The sequence below is a fragment of the Budorcas taxicolor genome, chromosome 8 (genome assembly GCF_023091745.1).
Source record: "Budorcas taxicolor isolate Tak-1 chromosome 8, Takin1.1, whole genome shotgun sequence".
Classification (NCBI taxonomy): Eukaryota; Metazoa; Chordata; class Mammalia; order Artiodactyla; family Bovidae; genus Budorcas; species Budorcas taxicolor.
The window spans coordinates 93,708,388-93,731,474 of record NC_068917.1 but is presented as its reverse complement, the minus strand read 5'-3'; the positions used below and the strand labels follow the sequence as shown (position 1 = coordinate 93,731,474).

Here is a 23,087-nt window from a genome sequence, read left to right as displayed (position 1 = left end):
TTTTAAATTAATTTTCATTGGCATATAGTTGCTTTTACAATGTTGTATTAGTTTCTGCTGTACAGCAATATGAATCAGTTATATGTATATACACATATATCCCATCTTTTTTAGATTTCCTTCCCATTTAGGTCACCGTAGAGCACTGAGTGGAGTTCCCTCTGCTATACAGTTGGTTCTCATTAGTTACCTATTGATATTTTATACATAGTAGTGTATGAAGGTCAATCCCAATCTCCTAATTCATCCCCCTCCTCCTTCCCCGCTTGGTAACCATGAGTTTGTTCTCTATATCTGTGACTCTCTGCTTTGCAAATAAGTTCATCTGTACCATTTTTCTAGACTCAACAAGTACATGATATTATACAATATTTGTTTTTCTCTTTAGTCTTTTTATTTTGGCATCCATTGTTGCCAATGAGAAATCTGATTCTTGCTACTTTGTGGGATTTTTTTCTTTTTCTGAAAATTTCTTACAATTTTCTCTTTGTTCTTAGCGTTCTGAAATTCCATCAGGATATGACTAGGAATGGGTTTATTATTATTATTTTAATTTATTTTGCTTGGTACCCCATGGGCTGAACCTGTATCACATGTTCATGCCTAAAGTGATCACAGGTGAGGGAGATGAGACCACCATACTAACTTAGACAATCAAGACTAACCCAGAGGTACAGCAATGGGTCAGCATCCATTGGAAAACCATGTCCATTTAGTGGACTATGAACAAAAATAAGATCCATTATTAGGAAGGGCTATTCAGTTGCCAATCAGCACAGTTTGCCCCGCCTGCTTTTACTATCTCCCCTAATTATTTCAGTAACAAACGAAAATTTGGTTGGGGGAGATGTGCTCTTCTGGTTTCTGATGCATTTCAAGTATTTTCTGTAACTTATGGGCAAAGATTACCCCTCAATTAACCTGTCCAGACATTTTGATTCTCTAAGCTTTGTTTTCTTTCTCTGTGTCCTTTGGCTGACTGCAGAAGTATTTCTAGTTTAAACATTTGTAGAATACTTCTCATCTGTATATATGAATCCTAGTAACTTTCACCCTATCATATTCCCTTTCTAGGGTGGTTATACAGTCTATCCCAAAGACAAAGGTTTATGTGCCTTTGAACACAAATAATTTATAATGCTGTAAACTGGCAGCCTCTTAGTCTCTGGATTTTCTTTATCTCTAAGGCTTTCCATTTCACTGTTTCTTTGTTGTGTTTCAACCTTGACTAGGTATTTTTCCCTCAGCCTTTGTGTGTGGTTTTCACAGATTTCTATTGCTTCTGGTAGAAAGTTTAATCAGTTTAAAAATCCCTGCTGCTTATACTCTTGTTGCATAACTTTTCTCCTTTTGAATTGTACCCACATATGTCCCAGTGCTTCTGTGATTCTGGACTTACTCCATCCCCCACAAGCGAGTGGTGATTGGTGTAGACCAATCATGGTGTTCTTTTTTTCCTCACCCAGTGATTCGTGTAGGCACAGAATGTGGCATAATTCTGGCCAATGAGATGTCAGGGACATCTGGAGAGAATGGAGATTGCCTGAAAGAGACATTTTTGGAATTTGGAGGGAAGTTTTCCATTTGGATGGTGTATCTTAAGGTGGATGATATCCTGAGACCATGAGGGGAGCTGGTCTGAAGACAAAGCCAGCACCCAAGTTCTGAGCCAAATGAGTTGCAGAGAAATACTGCAATACTTAGCTGCCCAACCAGGGATAGAACCCACACCTCCTGCATTGGAAGGCGAAGTCTTAACCACTGGACTGCCAGGGAAGTCCCAAGGACCATGTATTGTTGCCGGAGGAGATTGTATTACATTTTCCTTGTGATGATGCAATAGCGGGGAGAAGTGAAACCTCTGGTGGTGAGTAGAGTCACCTCCATCTTCCCAATTGGAAAGGAACTGAAAATAAGCCATATATATAGAAAAAATACAGACCAAAATGCTTATTGAGTTTTTACTGTATACCAGAAAATTTGCTGCAAGGTTTTTTGAGTTATCTAATTGAATCTTCAGAGCAGCTTTAACAGTAGACATCCCAAAAGGCTGTGAGATGGATTAGCATTGTCATTCAGCTGATCCTGGGTTTGATTTTTATCAATCTCAGTCCTGTGATTACAGGAGAGAAGGATCTTTTTCAGAGCACACATAGAAGCTTTTAGATCATCTATAGGGCACACAAGTTGGAAATTTAAATTCCTGAGTTCATCTTCTTTCCCCACTTTGTCCAGCAACACTAGGAGCAACAAGCCAATCTTATATTTATCAGTTTGCCAAAAATGTTCTAAAGTATCATATATAAATTTACCCAGCCCTTTCATTCTTATAAGAGGTTGATGAGAAGTATTCAGGGGTGCCTTTTTTTTCCTGTCTTCATTGTCAACTCATGCCATCGACTATCAGTGTTCTCCTTACTACTCAAAATAGAATAATTAGCATATTTAAATCTAATCAGATTAAAGAGCCAGTTCCAGAAATCCTAGAGCCAATTCAAAAAAACTCAATCTTAAAACTCTGTTTTTTTTTTTTTTAGAAACACTCTCTGTAAGAAAATCTCAGAGTTCTCAAGAGAAATAGAACTGACATGATAAATATAGAAAAATTTTTTAAGGCATTGGCTCTTGGGGTTACAGAGGCTGAGAAGTCTCCAAATCCACAACCTGCAATCTGGAAACCCAGAAAAGCTGATGGTATGATTGTAGTCCAAGTCTGAAGGCCTGAGAACCGTGAGAGTTAATAGTGCGAATTCCAGTCTGAAAGCTGGTAGCCTCGATATCCAAGGAGAGCTGATGTTTCAGTATGAGATTGAAGTCAGGAAAAGACAGATGTCTTCACTCAAAGAGGTAGGAGGAGTTCCCTCTTTTTAAAGGAAGGTGAGCCTTTTTATTCTACCCAGTTTTCCATTAGTGGGATGAGGGCCACCTATGTTAGGGAGGGCAATCCATGTTTTTACTCAGTCTGTTGAATCTCATGTAATCTCATCCAAAACACTCTCACAGATATACCCACAATAATGTTTGACCAAATATCTGGGGCTCCAGTGGCTCAGTCAAGTTGATACAGAAAATTAACCACCACAGTATAGATAGTCACTAAATTATTTCCATTTTACAGATGAGTAAACCAAGACTTGGGGAGCTTAAGTTACCTAAGCTTACACAAATATAGATGGATATATAATAGGATTGAATTTACAGTCTTCCAGAACTCATGTAACTATCCTTTTACCTGCCTGACAGCAGTATCTACCCAGGTTGCAGTATCTAGGGATGAAATAATCTAATCTTCTCTTAGTTATATCAATATTATGACTTCCACTATAATTGAGGTTGGATGTGGTAATGGTCTTTATAATTTTTTAGTTTGGTTAGTTCAACACATAATATTAAAAGACAGACTAGTCCAATGACAGAGGACCTTACAATATATTTTTTTTCCTTTTTTTAATTTTTAATTTTTTTATTTTTATTATAGTTTTTTATTTTTTTAATTTTAAAATCTTTAATTCTTACATGTGTTCCCAAACATGGACCCCCCTCCCACCTCCCTCCCCATAACATCTCTGTGGGTCATCCCCATGCACCAGCCCCAAGCATGCTGTATCCTGCGTCAGACATAGACTGGCGACAATATTTTAATTGATAATACCACATATACAGAAAGAAAAATTCAGACAAGCAGAAGTATGTTCTGGCCTCAGTGAGAAAGGTTTGGTGAATGTCTTGCATTGCTCTGAATGAAAAAGCTGGGTTAGAGAAGAAAATCCACCAGTAAAGGAAATATAGTTGAGTTCACAATAGAGAAGTCATCTGATCCATGGGACAGGGACAGTGCAGCAGGCTTTTCCCATGGCTTATTCAGTTATGAAAGTGACAGTGATAATTGCTTAGTCGTGTCTGACTCTTTGCAACCCCATGGACAGTAGCCCACCAGGCTCCTCTGTCCATGGAATTCTCCAGGCAAGAATGCTGGAATGGGTTGCCGTTCCTTTCTCCAGGAGATCTTCCTGACCCAGAGATTGAACCGGGGTCTCCTGCATTGCAGGTAGATTCTTTACCATCTGAGTCACCAGAGAACACACTGCTGCTGCTGCTAAGTCACTTCAGTCGTGTCCAACTCTGTGCAATCCCATAGATGGCAGCCCACCAGGCTCCGCCATCCCTGGGATTCTCCAGGCAAGAACACTGGAGTGGGTTGCCATTTCCTTCTCCAATGCATGAAAGTGAAAAGTGAAAGTGAAGTCAGTCGTGTCCGACTCTCAGTGACCCGATGGACTGCAGCCCTCCAGGCTCCTCTGTCCATGGGATTTTCCAGGCAAGAGTATTGGAGTGGGGTGCCATTTTGCCTTCTCCGGAGAATACACTATTCACCTTTAAAAAGAAACTCATGCTAATAAAGCAACATTTTAACTAATAAAATGGTTTTCTAGACATCTTGATTACAAGATGAAGTATGGGTTATTGTTGAGTTGCTAAGTCGTGTCTGACTCTTTTGTACCCCCATGGATTGTAGCCCACCAGAACACATTTGTCCATGGAATTCTCCGGGCAAGAATACTTCAGCGGGTTGCCATTTCCTACTCCAGGGAATCTTCCCAATCCAGAGATCAAATCGGCAACTCCTGTGGCTCTTGCATTGGCAGGCGGGTTCTTTACCACTGAGCCACCTGGGAAGCATGGAATGTCAAATTTTGGACACAAATTCGTGATGATGCCACCATCCATTAATAAATGTTTCTTGAGTTTACACATGGTGTGTTAAAGATAATATTTGAAAATGGTTTTACATGCTTTTGTCCTCACATTTCCTTGCTCTTTTTTTCCTGGTTTTATCTGAAACCAAATACAGTGATTAGTCAAACCTATTTCACTTGCCTTCACTAATCAAGGTTGTTTTAAGACTTGTATGTCTTATGACTACATGTCCTCTAAGAGGCATGTAGCATAAACAAGATGTTTGCCTGAGTTATTTTCCAGGGTGTTGGACTCAGCTCTGTCTAGTTCAGGCTGAGCTGGTTGGGACAGGGTAGCACCACTGACCCTCTGGCTGGGCACCTGCTGGTGTCCGCTGGGTGACCTTTTGAACATGGAGAGGCTTGTAGATTAGCTACACCTGTGCAGGACCACGAGAATCGCATCTTTTTGCAATCACCTTTCCCCCACGCCCCCTCTCGCCTCAGCCAGCCCCCCTCTGCTTCTTCATTGGTCATCCCCTGAATACTCCACCCGCTTATCTTCTGGGGCTTGCATTTGAGGCTTGTTCTCCCATTTCCTCGCCTTGCAAGTAAACTGTCTTTGCTGCGAGCCTCGGTGACTCAGCGTTTTGGCTGGCTCTGCCTCCCGAAAAATGAACCTGGCTCAGTAACAAATTTGGTGGGTCAACCAGGAGGTAAGTCCAAACAGGATTTTGCCCGTTGCTTTTGTTGCCCCCTCCCGGGTGCTGAGAGGCTAAGAGCCTGGGCACTGAGTCCAAGCCGTAGCCGGTCCGTTTGTTACAGGAACGCTCCCTGCGGCTGACCCAATGAGGGGCCGCCAAGCTTCTGCGCTATTTCCTCTTGCAGTGAAACAAGGGTTTGGGGAGATTTACGGTTTGGAAGATGCCTTTTGGGTAACCTTGTTAAAAAAAATACACCTGCCTACGTTCTTTGTGGAATCTTGACCCACGGGTCGTGGGTTGGAGGCCCACCTGGCGGGATGTGGGCAAGCAATATAAAAGGCTACCAGTACCTGGGTTAAAGGCTTGAGACTTCGTTTTTTGATCTTGTAAGATGGGGCGATATCTTTCAAGCCAGTGATCCCCAACCTTTTTGGCACGGGGGACCAGTTTTGTGGAAGACCATTTTTCCTGGGAGGGGTAGAGTGGGGGGGAATGGTTTCGGTTTCTTCCACCGCTCACCTCCTGCTGTGCGGCCTGGTTCCTATCTGGCCAGTACCAGTGGCTTGGGGGTCTGGGTCCCCTGTTTTAAGGCAAGTCCTCACTGGGGGTGCGAATGCTGAAACTGGGCAGCCATGGGGGTTATTCCCAGTCTATTCTCCTTTTTCAACTTCCGATTTATTTAATTGGAATAAATAATGGAAATATGTACTGTTCCCTTAATATATCAACATACAAAGATGACTCAAGGAGAATGGAAAAAATTTTTTTATCAATTTTTTGCAGCCCACAGCCCAGCCTGAGCTGATGTTCAAGGTTTATTACCCATACTCCTCACTTCAGAGGAGCGTAGAAAGGTGCTGGATAAAGCCGGGGAGGGGGCAGTTGGGCTTCATTAAGAACCTCTGGCAGCCCAATACAGGCTGCTGCAAGTGCAGCAGAACCCACAGTGGGTCCTCTTTGGGAAGTTGTGCTGGAGACGGGCCCAAACCGGCCGAAACCTGGCCCAAACGGGGCCAAAACACAGATACCTTAATAAAGCACAAGAAGGAAACAAACTGAGTGAAGGTCCTGTGGAATTTCTAGAAAGGATCTTTAAAGCCTATAGGCATATACAGATATAATCTCTGAGGCCCCAGAGAATTTAAAGATGGTTAACGTGACTTTTATCAGCGCCTCTAATATACAAAGGAAAGTACAAAAGGTGGAAGGGACTTTGGGTATGCCTATGTCTCACCTTGTTGAGATTGCCTTCAAGATTTCTAGTGGCAGGGACAAGGTTTAGGAAGAAGGAACAACAGAGAATGAGACAACAGGCCACTCCACTGGCGGCTGCCTTAGCACATTTGGTCCACAGAGCTGGACCACATCAAGGACCCCCATTAGGGACTTGGCAAAAGGTAGGGGGCCTCAGGGCCTAAACTTCTCGAATGGATAACTGACACTTGGCACCTCTCTGGCTTACTTTCAGTTCTTCGCATGGATAAAGCTCATTCTTGCTCCAGGACGTTGATACATACTGTTCCCTTAGCCTCATCTGCTTTTTGCTACTTTGCGGTCTAGTCATCTTCTACTCGTTTTAATGTATATGTCATTTCAAAGAAGACATAACACTTGCCTTACCTAAACCAGGTCTCCCTTCAAAACACTGAGTATTCTGTGGTGGTTCTCCTTTTCTTCCATCTGACCCTAAATTCCATAGGGGTGAGTAGGAGGTCAATTTTGTTGTATATTCCCAGTTCTTGGCATGATTCTTAACACATAACATGCTCACTAAATTCCTAGTGAGTGATCGTATCACTCAATCCTGGGATATCTGGATCAAAAACTAGGATGGAAGCAAGAGATTAGCTGTTCATTACAAGATTCCTGTAGTAGAGGGGATGATTGTGAATGACAGGCTAGTTCTAGTACACATCTTGACTTCAGCAAAGCAAGAACAGTTTAACAGCCTTAATGTAACCTCCTTAAAACTAACTAGGGCAATCTGGTATTCGTGTCTGCCTCCCAGATACTTACACCTTCAAAGTTCTGGTCATTGCATATAATAGAAAAATCAAGGCAATTTTTTAGAAACAAAAATGCTATTCCTGGCACTCTTCTGCTCTTTTAATCATACGAGTGCTGTCTCCTCCTGTGTATGGGATTATGCCTACTTACATTCTAATTAACTGGAGCTACATATAGCCTTTCTGTCTATCACAGCCTAGAGAGATCTCTAGAATTTACCAAGAGAGTCACCCACATGTTCATAGCTGCTGAGTGCAGTTTCCTCACACTTAATTCTGTATCTAAATATACTTATGTTTCATCTACCTTCAGGCTCCATGCAAATTCTCTTTATTTACAAACTAGGCATAATCTCTTTCAGGCAAATGAAGTGGAACCCTGGCATCCATCTATTTGCAAATTTTTTCTGTCAGATCCTATTCTGGGTGCAGAATCAAAGAACTAAAATGTCATAAATAAACCCTCAGGGGCTAATGAGGTTGCTTATGTCCATACGTTTTATCAGCTTTTCTTTAGTTTCTTTTCACTTCTCTCTCACAGTGAATCAGACTTCTCTGGCTCCTCTGGGCTTCTTTAAAAAGAAGAAATGCTCATTGCAGACTTCATCCTAAGGTGATAGTGACCACTCCTCCTACTTAGAGGGCTTTATCCTGGGTACATGGCCCATATGGAGGGGTCTCTAGCCTTAAGAAATGAGTCTCAAATGGCAGGCTTGAAAGGTCAGTGAGGTGACTTGGGCCTAAATCAGGGGTAACACTGAGGTTGCCTTGTCATATGGAAGGAATCAGACTGACCCTTGGATCATTGGATCCCAGGGATGTGAGCCCAGAGATAGTCCTTGGTTCTAGGTGCCCCAGTGTTCTGCTCTGTGGAACATCACTGAGCCCTGTATCAGTAACTTCCAAAGGCCAGGAAATTGGAGTCTGTGGCCGGAGACCTCAGAATACTTCTAATAGGCCCTTCCAGATTGAAACCAAAGTGAAGAGTGTAAGGGTAACCCTCACTTGGTCAACGTATGTTCTTGGAAATACCATTTGATAGATATTTAGATGGTCTCTCATTGTGATAAGAAATGGGCAATGTAGAATCAGGAGTCTGCCAGTATTTTTCAGAATGTCTTATGAACAATGAAACTGAGCTGTCATTGCTATTATAAAAAGAACTATAAAATATATTTAGAAGATGAATCACTCTGAAGTTGGGCAACATTACACTTGGGTAGCTTATATAGCACCACCTTGGAGTTGTTACATCTTCTTTGGGTTCACTGTTTATATATATATGTGTATAGTTATTTATTTTTAATTGGAGGATAATTGCTCTACAATATTGTATTGGTTTCTGCCATACATCAGCATGGATCAGCCATAGATTTAATTATGTCCCCTCCCTCGTGAACCCCCCTCCCACCCCATTGCACCCCTCTAGGTTGTCACAGAACACCAGTTTTTGTGTCATACAGCAAATTCCCACTGGCTATCTGTTTTACATATGGTAATATTTGTGTTTCTATGCTAGTTTCTCAATTCGACCCATCCTCTTTCTCCCACTGTGTCCGAAAGTCTGTTCTGTATGGCTGGGTTCACTGTTTTGAACAGCCAGATTATGGTTGTGGCTTAGCACTGGGGATGAGTAGGGCTTTCAGCACTTCCCTTTCTTGCCCATTTCCCCAACTTTTAGTCTGATGTCACTCAAAAGATGTGTATTAGTGTTTATACATGTAAGTGCAAATAAGTTTAGGCCAGAATGAGATGGGGGATGAGTTTTAGCAGAGTCAAAGTGACTGATTTTTTACAGATGCCTTAGAAGTATCTATTGGCAGACTGAAGACAAAGGTAGTTTGCTAGAAAACCAGAATGTGCTTCTGAGTGTCTTAAATTCACAAATTCTTTGGCCTAAACACAGATACTCCTTCATGAAAGGACATATCAGTCATGCCTCTATTATGACTGATCCCAGTAGGCAGGGAACTGAAGAGAATAAACACTTACAGAGGTCACATCATTGTGAGTCTTCAAATACTTGGGGGATGAAGCCTCAAACAAAGGACAGGAGCCAAAATTCATTTTGTGAATAACTTTTTTCTTTAGAAAAAAAAAAATGTACAAAAAAAGCTAAGAAGAACCAACATGGAAGTGTTGAGAGAACATTCTGAGAGATACAGACAAGGAAGCTCCTGCTCTCAAGGAGGTTGCACATTAGTTATCACCATGCTAGAAAAATGAGATGCAGTTAAAAGTCTGGAACAATTAAAAGCCCCGAAGTCAAGCTGTTGCTTTGGGGCTCTAGGTTGTAGATGCTCTGATACCCTCTCTGTAAAATAATACTGTGCAAACTGTAAAATATTCATTTTCATATAAAGTCCATACAATATGATATACAAAACTGAGTTGACAGGGGATGCTGGTACTGGCTGGTTGTTTGGGAAAGAAGGCTGCAGTGTTACCTGCCAGCCCAAGGGCATGATTACAGAAAGATCTCAAATTTCTTAACCAGGAGAGGCTATTATCTAAGGATCATACCAACATCCTCAAAACCAGAATTTCTGCCATTGCTTCTGTAACGTAGGTGAGTTTTTCTTATTAATATGTTACTTTAACTTGGGATGCAATCACATGTTAAGTCAGAATGTAAAGTTATTTCTCAAAGTAATACTTCTTTCTACACAACTCATTTTGAGATTTACCATTAACCAACATTGTTTTCCCTGCAACTCAAAAGTTAAGTTTTTTTTTTTTAAATTCAAAAATGCCGGAGGAGGCAGCAACTGTGATAATAAAAGTTTAAAGTGAATTATTATATTTCATTTCAGTGTCTACAAAACTGATAAAAGAAGGTTTGTGTACAAATATCACAAAACAACATCAATCATTGAATAAATGTGGTTCTTCAATGCACACCTGAACAAGAAGAAAACTGTTTAAAATTCTGGCATAAATATATTAAAGCTGACCAAAAAAAAAAAAAAAAAAAAAAAATCAGGGCAAACTACATCACTTCCTCATACAAAAAAATGTACAAAACATTAGCCTCTAACTAGATAAACATAATACTTGTCTTCACAGTTTGATATCAAGTAACTGTGTCTTGAAGTATCGAATTGGAGGGTGATTAAAAAAAAAAAAACAGCTTGTGACACGTCAGCCGTTTCAGGTAACTTCGGTCATGGAGGCAGTGTGGTTCTGCAAACATAAGCAGATACAATTTTAGTTGACTCATGCACACACACTCACTTCCCTCAAATATCCCCTTGATTCCTGTCTCAAGTTCACAGTCTGTTCCTGCTCCCTGACGTGGGGTTCTAAGGCCCCTCAACTTGTTACCTTTTCTTTTAAACCTCCTCTGATTTTTTTTTCAATCAAAATAAACTCATCTGTCTTGTATTATACTTAACTGTATTCTATGAAACATTTGAAGATCTCAAAGTAATGTTAGCTGCATCCCACATTTTTTTTTAAGTGCTTTAATTTTGAACATTTCTAATCTTTGAAAAATTTCCCTATGATGTATTCTGAGCCATGAATTTTCAGAGCAGTGAGTTTAATATTTTGAAATGCATAGCGGTTTTGGTTTAAGGTATCTTAAATTTCTGGAGAATGTCATCTGTGATCTATTGAATAGATTTTTTTTACACAAATTTATTTAAACTATGAAAATATAACACTGAATGCTTTTAAAGTTTCTTGCTTTGCTTTATAGTCTTACATGTAGTTTGTTTTAAATGTTTGTGTTTTGAGGATTATATATTGCCTTGCTGCTGCTAAGTCGCTTAAGTTGTGTCCGACTCTGTGCAACCTGATAGACGGCAGTCTACCGGGCTCCCCCGTCCCTGGGATTCTCTAGGCAAGAATACTGGCCTGCATTGCCATTTCCTTCTCCAATGCATGAAAGTGAAAAGTCAAAGTGAAGTCAGTCAGTCGTGTCCGACTCTTAGCGACCCCATGGACTGCAGCCTGCCAGGCTCCTCCATCCATGGGATTTTCCAGGCAAGAGGACTGGAGTGGGGTGCTACCTTATTAACTTTTTACTATATTTTGTTTGCTTATTACTGAAAAAAGTGTTAAAATCTATGATTGCAGTTTTATCCACTTTTCCTGGTAGTTGTTAATTTTTGTTTATGTGGTTTGTGCATGATAACCCTTATCTCTTGTTTTATATAACATATATAATCCCACCTTTTTTCAGGCCTAAGGCTTTCTTTTTTGTATGAACTTAAAATTCCCAGTTTATGGTATTGATAATACCTTAAGAAACGGTGGCTTTAGAGCTAATTGATTATTATGGGTTTCCAGATTCCTGTTTGGTTTTAGGACACTAGAGGGTCCTATTCTTGAGAGGGCAAATGTGAATTTTAGAAACTGAGTATTCCATATTTCTCAAGGTACTTTTATCTACCATATTTGTGAAAACTGAGGCTTTTGCATTTCTTGCTATAATATGAAAAACACATGCTTTTGCTTTTATAGTATGCTTCCTTAAAAAAAAACTTCCATCAATAGTTTGGTCATTTATATGTTTTTAAGATTTAATTTAAGAGTGAATGGTAAACATAAAGTAGTTCAACAGCCTAAGATAACTAACTTGGTTACTTTATACAGATTTCTTTAACTCTCCAAGTCTTTCTTTTCCCTATTTATGAAATGAAGTCTATAAGCATTAGAATTCCTGTGGGATGATTTTCTTACAAGGCTTTTCACCCCAGAATGGCTGAATCAGAATCTCCTAGAATAAGGTCATAGGCATGTGGGTCCTGGGATAGAGTGGATCCTTCTGTTGTTACTGTTGTTAAAGAAACATGTATCTCCTCTCCCCCCTGTACACATCAGGAGACACAAGAGACTTCATCCCACACAGTGAGTTAACACACTGGCTTCACTCTCATTTCTTTGTTAATATAAACCGTGTTCAACAAGAACACATTTGCTCAACACTAAGCTTGATTGCGCAGGTGAAAATGGGTATGAGGCTGCAGGGTGAGGAAAGCTCGGAGCAGGTCTCCAGGATACAGCTCTGTGGGGTCACAAAATAACACTTTGGAAACTTGACCATCTTTGTTTCATTTGGATTCTACAGTTTTTTACTTTCTGGTTTCTCTTTAGTCCTGGGGAAAAATTTTAGAGAACATACTGTCTCAGTCACAGAAGGCCAAGTATTTAAATTTGAGCTGATCATTTAGAGGGGAAGAGAGAAGCAGCCTGGGGCAGCCTGCAGCCCTGGGGCTCTGTGTGGCAAAGGAGAAAGTATGTCTCAGGGGGGTGAAAGGGAGGATGAGGGGTTCCCTCCCCAGCGAGACAGTCTTCTGCTTGAGGTGCTCTGAACGGCGGGGTGGATTTCTCATGTGAGAATGTGTGCTCTAAAGAGAGGTTCGTATCTTCTCTCAGATCCCCATAGTCCTCCTCCTGGGAAGACAGCTCTGTCCCCCAAATGACAAAGGAGCAGCAGTTTCTGGTAGAAGCCATGGCTGCTGCTATTGCACAGGAGGCTTTCGGCCACAGGGGAGAACAGAGGGCATATTTGTTTTGCTCAGTGTAAACTCTGCCAGTGCTGTGCAGCTCAGCCCCCCGCACTGGCCACTACAGTATGTTTCCATGTTCAGTGCTGAGAGCTGTAGATTTCAAAATGGAGTTTTCCTTAAACCTCAGGCTGTGGTGTAGAGAGCAAGCAGGGCCTTTAGAATTAGATGGGCCTGTGTCTTAATCTTTCCTGAGTGACCTTCAGCGTATTACTTAAACTCTCTGTGCCTTACTTCATCTGTAAAATAGAAGAATAAGGCCAACTGCAGGATTATGGTAAAGATTGAATGTGATAGCTTGCACCATATGCTCATTTCCTTTGCTTGACCCACGAATAAAGGGTATGTCCTTCTAACCACCCATGTGGAAAGCAGATGCTTGGATATTGCACGAATGGCATGGAAGGCATCACTTAAGAGGCAGTACTTTCCATCCAGCTTCCTGTAGCTTCATTGTGACCAGCCTGCAGAAGTCCTGTTCATCATTACTCATAAACTGTTTACCATGGAGGTTCAGATATAGACTGTAGTCCAGTTGTGGGTTCTTGGTTTTGGCTAAAGGGCCTAGTTCATATTTTGACTCTGGCTTGCATCTGTCTATTCATCTGACACTTATTTCATGCCTAGAGAATGCCAGGAAATATGGAGAGTAAGAAGGACATGGTTCATAGGGTTTGTATCTTTAATCTCTCAGTTCCTGGGGGAGGCAGATATGAGGGCAGTCCTGACATGAACTGTGAGCAGCAAATACACGTCAGGCCCTGAGGGTCCTTCAGCTGAAGGCTGGTATTCACAAAAGTCCTCAAACTGTGTGCAGACAAGGTGATATACATGGCAATAAAGATACATGGACAGATTTCAAAAGTTCAGTTAGTGCCTGTAGTGAATAATGATACATATATTTAAAGAATTTTAAAAATCTGTATTGTGGATTGGTCGGTTGTGTGGTCATGCCCTATTCTTTGCAACCCCACAGACTGTAGCCCCCCAGGTTTCTCTGTGCATGGGATTCTCCAGGCAAGAATATTGGAGTGGGTTGCCATTTCCTTCTCCAGGGGATCTTCCTGACCCAGGAATTCAACTCATGTCTCTTCTGCATTGGCAGGCAGACTCTTTACCACCATAACACCTGGAAGCCCCTTTCCTGCTAATATTGGGTTTGGAAACCCTTTTTGGTACTTCATTTTTCAATGCAAGCAGAATCCCCCAAAACATGGCCTGGGTGTCTCTTAGTCAACTACTACTGGCCCTGAGGGAGGAGAGAGAAGTCTAGAGAAGGCTTCAGACAGAAGGTTACACTTGAGCAGTGCTGAGGTAGAAGGAAGGTACTGTTAGACCAGGACATTCAGGGCAAGGTCAACAGCATCTGTAAGGACAGACTACATGTTTGTGGAACTTGGCAAACATTTCAGTTTGCTTTTTAAATTCACCTTTGTCACTAGTTGCTTCTTCTCGAAGACAGAGGGAACCACTCTGACTTCGAGATCTTCCCTGGTGGCTCAGACAGTAAAGTAGCTGCCTACAGTGTGGGTAGGCCCGGGTTCAATCCCTGTGTTGGGAAGATCCCCTGGAGAAGGCAATGGCAACCCACTCCAGTACTCTTGCCTGGAAAATCCCATGGGTCGAGGAGACTGGCAGGCTACAGTCCATGCGGTTGCAAAGAGCTGGACACAACTGAGCGACTTCACTTCACTACTCTGACTTCACTGATTTTAAGAACATAGTTAGAAGGAAAACTAGGGTTTTTCATTATAGGTTTCATTATTTAGCTAACTTGTCATTCAACCTGTATTAACTGGCTGTATATAAATAAACCAGTGATAACATTTTCAACATGTTACTTCTAATTAGACCAAGTCAAAATTTTCACCTTAATATAGGTGAAGGGAAAACAAAACACTTGGCAATGGGTTTAATGGAGACTCCTAAATATTTTTTTCCCAAGTGGAAATAGATTTTTACTGGTTCATTAATAAAATTGGACTTCATTAAATGTGAAAAGAAATAGGATAGTTTCTCAGATGTCTGATAGTTAATAATCTTTAGTGAAATATTTTATACTGCATTGATAAGAAATATCTGAGAAGTCCAGTGGGAAGAGATTTGCTTTTCTCTTGTACTCAATAAAGATGATTTAGAAGGAGATGCCAAATACAATAAGACTTTAAGGTAAACAGACTATTACAGAAAATAAACATTTTAGCAAGACTCAGCTACATGAAAATAAAATCCCTGTGTTTTATTATTAGTTATCCCTGCTCTGTCTGCTCAAAGAATTATTCACCCCAACTCTCCCACTTGCTTGCCATGTGTCTTGGGTAAGTAATTTAATATTGCTATCTTCATATTCCTCTCTCTCTGTGAAGTGGGAATTACACTACCAATTCAGTAAATTTTTGTTCAAAAAAATATATTTGTAAAGCACTTAGCAATTGTCTCAGGCAAAAGTCAGGCTTTATACCATGTATCAGGGCTCATTTTGGCTAGCATCTCTCTTGGTCTTTCCCTGCCTTACAATAAATTTTTTCTTCATTTGTGTTCACAAAACACTTTGCCATTTATGATTATTCACTTATATACAGGTCTTCCCAGGTGGCAGAGTGGTAAAGAATCTCCCTGCCAATGAAGTAGTTGCCAGTTTTATCCCAGGGTTGGGAAGATCCCTTGGGGTAGGAAATGGCAACCCACTTCAGTATTCTTGCCTGGAGAATTCTATGGACAGAGGAGCTTGACGGGCTACAGTCCATGGGGTCACAAAGAGTTGGGCACAAGTGAGCATGCATGCATTTATATACACCTTTTCTGATCATCTCTAAGTTCCTTGAGTATAAAGACTGTGTGGCTAGTTGTCATCTTTATCTCTGGCATGAAGCAAGGTCCTAAGGTAAACCAGGTCCTAATGTAAACAGTAAGTGCTGTTGCATTGGATTTTTGATGGTCATCAAAAGAAATCCAAAAGGATATTTAGTTACCTTTTTTAATATGCTTCCAGTTTACATCTACGCACGTAACGCATTTGTTACGCACGTAACAAAGCATTTCTTTCCAAGTGTTGTCCTACATACTAAATCGAATTGGCCTTCCACAAGAGTTGGTCTAAATTTCACAGATATGTTATTGCATTGAAGGTCAAGATATCCTGAAGCAGCTGGGGTTTAAGTTAGACATTACTAAGAATGTCCTGAGGATTCATGATGCCCGCTCCCTGAAAGGAATATGGGACTAATTGAGGGAAGCTGTGAAGTTCTTGAGGGCCTTTATGTCAGATTTTTATTGCGTTTTTTTTTTTTTAGGGTCTTTATTGAATTTGTTAAATATTGTTTGTTTTATGTTTTGGTATTTTTGGCCACGAGGCACGTGGGATCTTAGTTCCCTGAGTAGGGATTGAACCCATACCTTCTGCATTGGAGGGCGAAGTCATAACCACTGGATTACCAGGGAATCCCCCAGATTTTTATTGTTGTTGGGTGGATTCAGTTGTGTCCTGTTTTCGCTGGAAGAATGGTTAGTTGACTTCCAGATAACAAGCCTGGAGCCTCGAGGTTTTGTTGGCTGAAACCACTTTACTGTACCTGTGCACTTAAGGTTTCCAGAGGGCTTTCTATTCTTGGGAAAGCCATGAGGGGTACTCCACGGGGGTCCTCGGGCTTGGGTTTGGAAGGCGATCCTTGTGTTCCTTTAAAGTTATGGACCACACACATTCCCTGCGGGATGAGGGGAAAAAAGATTAGGGTCAGACTGCAGCCATCAATGCCTGGCTATCTCTGTGGGTGGCAGGCCTGCCCCTTAGAATGTCATTGCACAGTGACTTTTGAGCCAATGTGTAGGGACCATGGAAAGACCTGGGGCATGGTCCAGGCTGTCTACTGCTGAGCATATTTGGGGTGCTGAGGAAGCATCTGTTTGATCACCAGATGGCCAGGGATACTCAATCTACCCCCACTGAACTTGTTTCCTGACCTATAAAAAATGGGAATAACACCTGCCTTGCAGATTTACATTTAAAAGACATGACGCATATAAACCATCTCATAGTAACAGCTAACATTTACTGAGGGCCACTTAGGTATCTGGCATTGTCTGAAGGGTTTTACCTAATTTCATTTGACTACTCAACATTCTTATAAGGGAGATACTATTATCCTCTCCAACTTACATAAGGAGGCACAGAGAATGTAGATAACTTTCCCAAGGCTACATAAACTCCATGGCCTCTAAATGTGTCCACTGTAAGATTTGGCTTCTTAAGTGCCAAGTGAGTGAATTCACTCAGTCGTGTCTGACTCTTTGCAACCCCATGGACTGTAGCCCACCAGGCTCCTCCATCTGTGGAATTTTCTAGGCAAGAGTACTGGAGTGGGTTGCCATTTCCGCCTCCAGGGAATCTTCCCGACACAGGGATTGAACCCTGGTCTCCCGCATTGCACATAGAGGCTTTACTGTCTGAGCCACCAGGGAAGCCCCTCAATGGGGCTTTCTTTCATTGACATACTATTGATCCCTCTTTGAGTCATCTGTATTCTCTCCCCCTTTTAAGAAGCACCCTTAGGGAAATACCCTCTGAGAGATCAGTATCACTCGGCACCACTTCTGCTGCTGCTTCACAGAGAATGTGCATTTAAGTCCCCCTGTCTTTCACTTTAGGAAGAAAGATTGGATCCCTGAAAAAGAACTTTGAATGCAAATGGAGCTTGCCAGTTAGTGTTCTGAGTAAATGTGAGCATTTTCTGTGTGTGTCTGAGCAGGTAAAATTGTTGTGGAACTGAGTTAGAAGTTGGGAGAGGCATATGTGCCTTTTGTATGTTGGGGAGGACATATATGCAGAATCCCTGTATGGAAGGGATAGGACAAGGAGAAGTTAGGTCACAGGCCCGTGAAATCCATCTACATGTGACGTTGGTCTTAACGGGTGCCTTGGACCAGAAAGGGCAGAATGGGAGCAAGGGCAGCAGGCTGTGATGACTTCTGTCTGCTGGGAGACGCTTGCTGAATATTGTTAGGAGACAGATTTCATCCTGCACAGCCTCTTTAGGCCTAGTGATTTACCGTGAACGCTTCTGGGTGTATTTTAAATCCTTGAATATATATATATACACACAAGCACACATATATACACACACATACATTTATATACATTTATTTTTGGCTGTGCTTGGTCTTTATTGCTGCTCACGCTTCTCTCTAGTTGTGACGAGTGGGGGCTACTCTTCAGCTGCATTGTGCTGGCTTCTTACTGCAGTGGTTTCTCTTGGTGCCGAGCATAGGTTGTAGGTGCTTGGGTTTCAGGAGTTGCAGTTCCTGGGCTTTGGAGCACAGGCTCAATAGTTGTGGTGCATGGGCTTAGCTGCTCTGTGGTATGTGGGATCTTCCCAGATCAGGGCTCAAACCCATGTTTCCTGCATTGCCAGGCAGATTCTTTACCACTGAGCCACCAGGAAAGCCCAGTCCTCGACTATATTTTTTAAAAACTTTACTTTCATGGTATGTCCGTGCAATGGAATACTACATAGCAAGAGAAAGGAATTACTGATACAACGTGGATGAATCACAAAATAATTATGCTGAATGAAGGAAGCTAGGAAAAAACACATACATATTGTATAATTCTGTTAACATTAAATCTTACAGTAACCTAATACCGAAGATCAGTGGTTGCTTGGGAATGAGGGGAAGGGAAGGGTGGGAGAGAAAGAGGTATCTGAAGCTCAAAACTGATCAAGTTATACAATTCGTATACCATTTATTGTATGCCTAGCTTCCTTGGTGACTCAGATGGTTAAGAATCTGCCCACAATGCGGGAGACCCAGGTTCTATCCCTGAGTTGGGAAGATCCCCTGGAGAAAGAAATGGCAGCCTACTCTAGTATTCTTGCCTGGAGAATTCCATGGACAGAGGAGCCTGGTGGACCACAGTCCATGGGATTGAAGAGAGTTGGACATGACTGAGTGACTAACACTTTCACTTTATCATACCTCAAATCTATAAAAATGAACCAAAACTCTTCTTCAGGAAGTGTTATGTGGTTGAGAAGCCACTTATAGCGGAAACAAGATGCCCAGGAGGCATGTTCAGATAATAACAGAGGTCCCCCAGGTGCGATTAGCTGAGGGTTTTCCTATTTCTGAGTGGGACTTGCAAGTCTGGGCCAGAGTGGAGTTGCTTGAAATGCTGGAGAAGGAGCTGCCTGCTTCCGTCAGTACTTTGTTCTCTGTTCTTCCCCCAAGCGGCACATAGCTTATGCTGCCAGTATGTCTCTGAGCAAGTATCTAAAGAATCATGGTTTGAAGGTACACTAAATTTTTGCTAGTCTGCCCATCCCCAGCCCCAAGGACAGGGTTGGAAGAAGTGGAGCAAGCCATCCTTCCTGGAGTGATCATACTCCTGGCCCACAGAGGGACTATGCAGTCATATTTCTGAAAGAAAGGACACAGGGTACTTGGTGAGGAACTGCAGCTCCCAAGGTTGAGGCCGGTGGAGCCTGGACTGAGACCATGGAGTCTGGCGAGCCTGACTTACCAGGATCTTGGGCAGCCTTTCAGAGAGCACCAGAGCGGGGGAAAAAGTAGAGGATGCTGACCTACCAGAAACAGGGCTACCGCAGTGCCCAGGATGAAGCCCGCAATCACGTCAGAGCAGTGGTTCCGATACTCGGAGACCCGGTTGAGGCCCATCAGGAAGGCTGTGCAGAGGGTCCCGAGGCACAGCACTGGCTTGGCCAGTCGGCTGCTCTTTGTCTTGATTGTGCTTGTGATGTACATCTAGGTGAGGACAGAGACTGGGGAGTGACCAGCAGCCTCTGTACACGGTGCACAGGTACATGCACACGGACACACACCAACACACACAGACAGGCCCGCACCAAAGCAGGAATGATGAATGAATGCTCACTCATCTCAGAGCTTTATATTCTGGTGGGCATGGGAACAGAATTACAGCGACATGAATGACTGCATGATAATCAGGTCCAGAGCATGCAGTTTTTATGCAACAAACTAAAGAATCACTTGGAGTGTTAATAAACCCGTATGAGAATCTCAGATGCCAGAAAATCTTCTATGAGAATTAATTTTATGGAGAAGACCAGGTAGGGGAGAGTAGCAACATTTCATTTCTTGAGTCCCGCATAATCCTAGCTACTTCTTCACACTTTCAATGAGTATAAAAGCATTGATTTCCAAACCAGTGTGTAACATAGATAGGTTTCAGTTGTGCTGGGAAATTGATTCTCACATTCCTTGGGATGGCTGTGATCAGTTCTATTCATTCATTTACTCCAGCATGTTTTAAAATTTTCTATGTGGGTGTATAAAAGGTTGGAAAGACCTGATGTTAGTAAATGATGATACAATTTATGACACATGAGACGTACTCTGTTCTTATGACATTGTAAGGAGCTGCTTCTGCTGCTGCTAAGTCGCTTCAGTCGTGTCCGACTCTGTGCGACCCCATAGACGGCAGCCCACCAGGCAAGAACACTGGAGTGGGTTGCCATTTCCTTCTCCAATGCATGAAAGTGAAAGTGAAGTCGTTCAGTCGAGTCCCACCCTCAGCGACCGCATGGACTCCAGCCTTCCAAGCTCCTCCGTCCGTGGGATTTTCCAGGCAAGAGTACTGGAGTGGGGTGCCATTACCTTCTCCGTGAGGAGCTGAGTAAGACTTAAATATTTTTACAGGCTTGGTTATCAAATATGTCCCTGGTGGCTTAGAGTAAGCAAGGTATGCCTCTTTCAAACACTTTGTCACACAAACTTTGGTAATGGTTATAAGAAACCACTAGAGAGCGCAATTGATCTAGTGTCTCTATGTTAGTCTCATTCTGAGCAACTCTGCAACCCCATGCACTGTAGCCCAACAGGCTCCTCTGTCCATGGGATTCTCCAGGCAAGAATACTGGAGTGGGTTGCTATTCCCTCTCCAGGGGACCTTCCTGACCCAGGGATCAAACCCAGATCTCCGGCATTGTAGACAGATTCTTTACCATCTGAACCACCAGGGAAACCTTAACAAGTGTGCTAAATGAGTTTGTGACTCAGAAAAATAGTATGCCAATACTCAAGTTGTATGGCCTGAGCACATATAAGTTCAAATAGATGCATTTAAAAATATTTTAGTGGAAACTTAATTTCCTAGGATGATCCTTCAGCATTGGTGTGAATACAGGAAGATGGGATTTTCTTTATTATATGTAACACATGCCCTACAAAACTGTGGTTAGATCAGAGTTATATAAACTAGAGCATATCATCACACCATTCTGAGGCTGAGTAGGAAATGTTGTTTAGCACATTGTTGACCAAAGACGTGTTAATATGTCTTTTGGTACTGAATGTTACTGACCAGAGACATAGTTGTTAGGGCTTAAAATTGATAGAGTTCATTACACAACTTATTATAGTTACTATGATTAATGATATTTATCATGTTATGATAATTATAATCACATTTTCCTCTGTTCAAATTTTGTTACAATGCTGTATGTATTATAAATGCAAGTTTATTGCTGTAGAATTTTCAAAAATGATACATCTTGAAATTTTAAGTGAAGAATTTTATGCAGATACTTTATCTGATTGTCTAAGTGGCATATATACTAACGTGTCAGAAGATGATAGTTCTTCAGAATATAGTTCTGATTCAGACAATGTGAATATTCGACAAACAAAAAGACAAAAAAAAACCTTAGTGATCAATTCTGATATGGAAAGTGATAAAACTCAAGGTGCTGGAGAAGACGTTACAGGTGTGTCAAGTATAACTATTAAATGCAGTAACCCATAAAGTTTTAATGAAATAAAAATTAATTTTTGGCTGGCCGAAATAAAAATCGCTAGCCACAGGTGTTGGTTTTTGCAAAAATCCTCCAGTCAATAATGGGTTAAATATTTAGTGTTTTATGTTTAAATTATAGCTTTATAAATCTTATAAGATTACAAACTATGAAAACATGGGCCTATGGTTCATTACTATTCTTCACAGTATTAACTAGTACTTAGGAAATCCTTGTTAAGTAATTTCTGAAAACACACATAATAGGGGCTCAGAAGATGTTTACATAATTGGAATCCTGTATCAGGGTTTATCTGATTATAGTCTGTCTGTGGGGCATGATTTGAATTGGATTATATCTGAATCCTTGAAAACATGTGCTCTACCAGCATATATTCTGAGTGAGATGACTATACTTCTTTCTTCTCAAGAGAAATTTATATTTCACTTGATGAGACAGTAGCTTAGGATGAGTAACAGATTTGTTTTTGTACTGGTGTTGTAAAAATTGATTTCATATAACAATGACTTAAGTCTGACAAAAATACAGGAAAAGGTGCAAGAGTACATTGTTTCATATAACTTAGGTTCTAGATAAGTTCTAGATAATCTAGGATACAAATTGATACAGTATTTTGAAAGCTGGAAATTATGCCAAATGCCTGAAAAGACCTTGTTTAAAAAAATGCCTGACATAGATTTTTTTTTTTTAAGTGGGTGGGGTAAAAGTGAGTCAAGAAACTTCACTGAGCTAAACTGGTTTGTTTGTAAATCAAGGCTTCTGTATTATTTACATTCGTGTTTCCTTACTGTGGGGGTGGCTGAAATCATTTTTGTCATGTATTCATTAAAGAGTAAATCTAAAAGAAATAGGTTTTGCAAAGTTGTCCTATAGATGTGATTTTATAAATCGGACAAAAAAGAACCATTGTTCTAAAGAGAATGTCAAGCAATTTCTTTTAAACCACACTAAATGGACCAGACCTGTAGTCAGTCACCTTTACTCCTCCCTGAATTTAGGCCGGTGTCTGGGACGATAGCATGGACACACCTCCATCAGAAGCAGATGCAGTGGGCAGTGTGGTTACTCTCATTGGAGGGGAACGTGCTCCTGGGGGCTGGGCTGAAGGCACTCTGGGAGTTTCTAGGAAGACTGCATAGCTTGAAAAGGGCCTTTGCTCTGCCTTCTCCTTACCTCACCTTTCACACAAGAATCTCTAGACTAGTTGTACCCTAAATATAAAGTAAGTTGAAGGAAAAGGGATGTTTTTAGCCAATAGTCACTCATCCACAGGTAAATACACATATCAGTGGAATGTTTGCATTGATTTGTCTACTTCTACACTCTAGGTTCTAAAGAAGCAAAGGTCAGGCAAAGGTGAAATGATGTCATTACCATGCGTGCTCAGGCACTTCATTCA

General features: G+C 41.4%; 1 protein-coding gene across 1 annotated transcript in view; it reads right to left on the bottom strand.

Annotated features, from left to right (window-relative positions):
- Positions 1–10,536: 10,536 nt before the first annotated feature.
- Positions 10,537–23,087, bottom strand: part of PLPPR1 (phospholipid phosphatase related 1) — a 164,378-nt gene continuing 151,827 nt past the window's right edge. Inside the window, exons 6-8 of the mRNA XM_052644631.1 lie at positions 19,482–19,658; positions 16,472–16,603; positions 10,537–10,569 (exon numbers count right to left, since the gene is read on the bottom strand). Of these exons, the coding sequence (XP_052500591.1) occupies positions 10,537–10,569; positions 16,472–16,603; positions 19,482–19,658 (342 nt within the window). The remainder of the gene's footprint in view (positions 10,570–16,471; positions 16,604–19,481; positions 19,659–23,087) is intronic.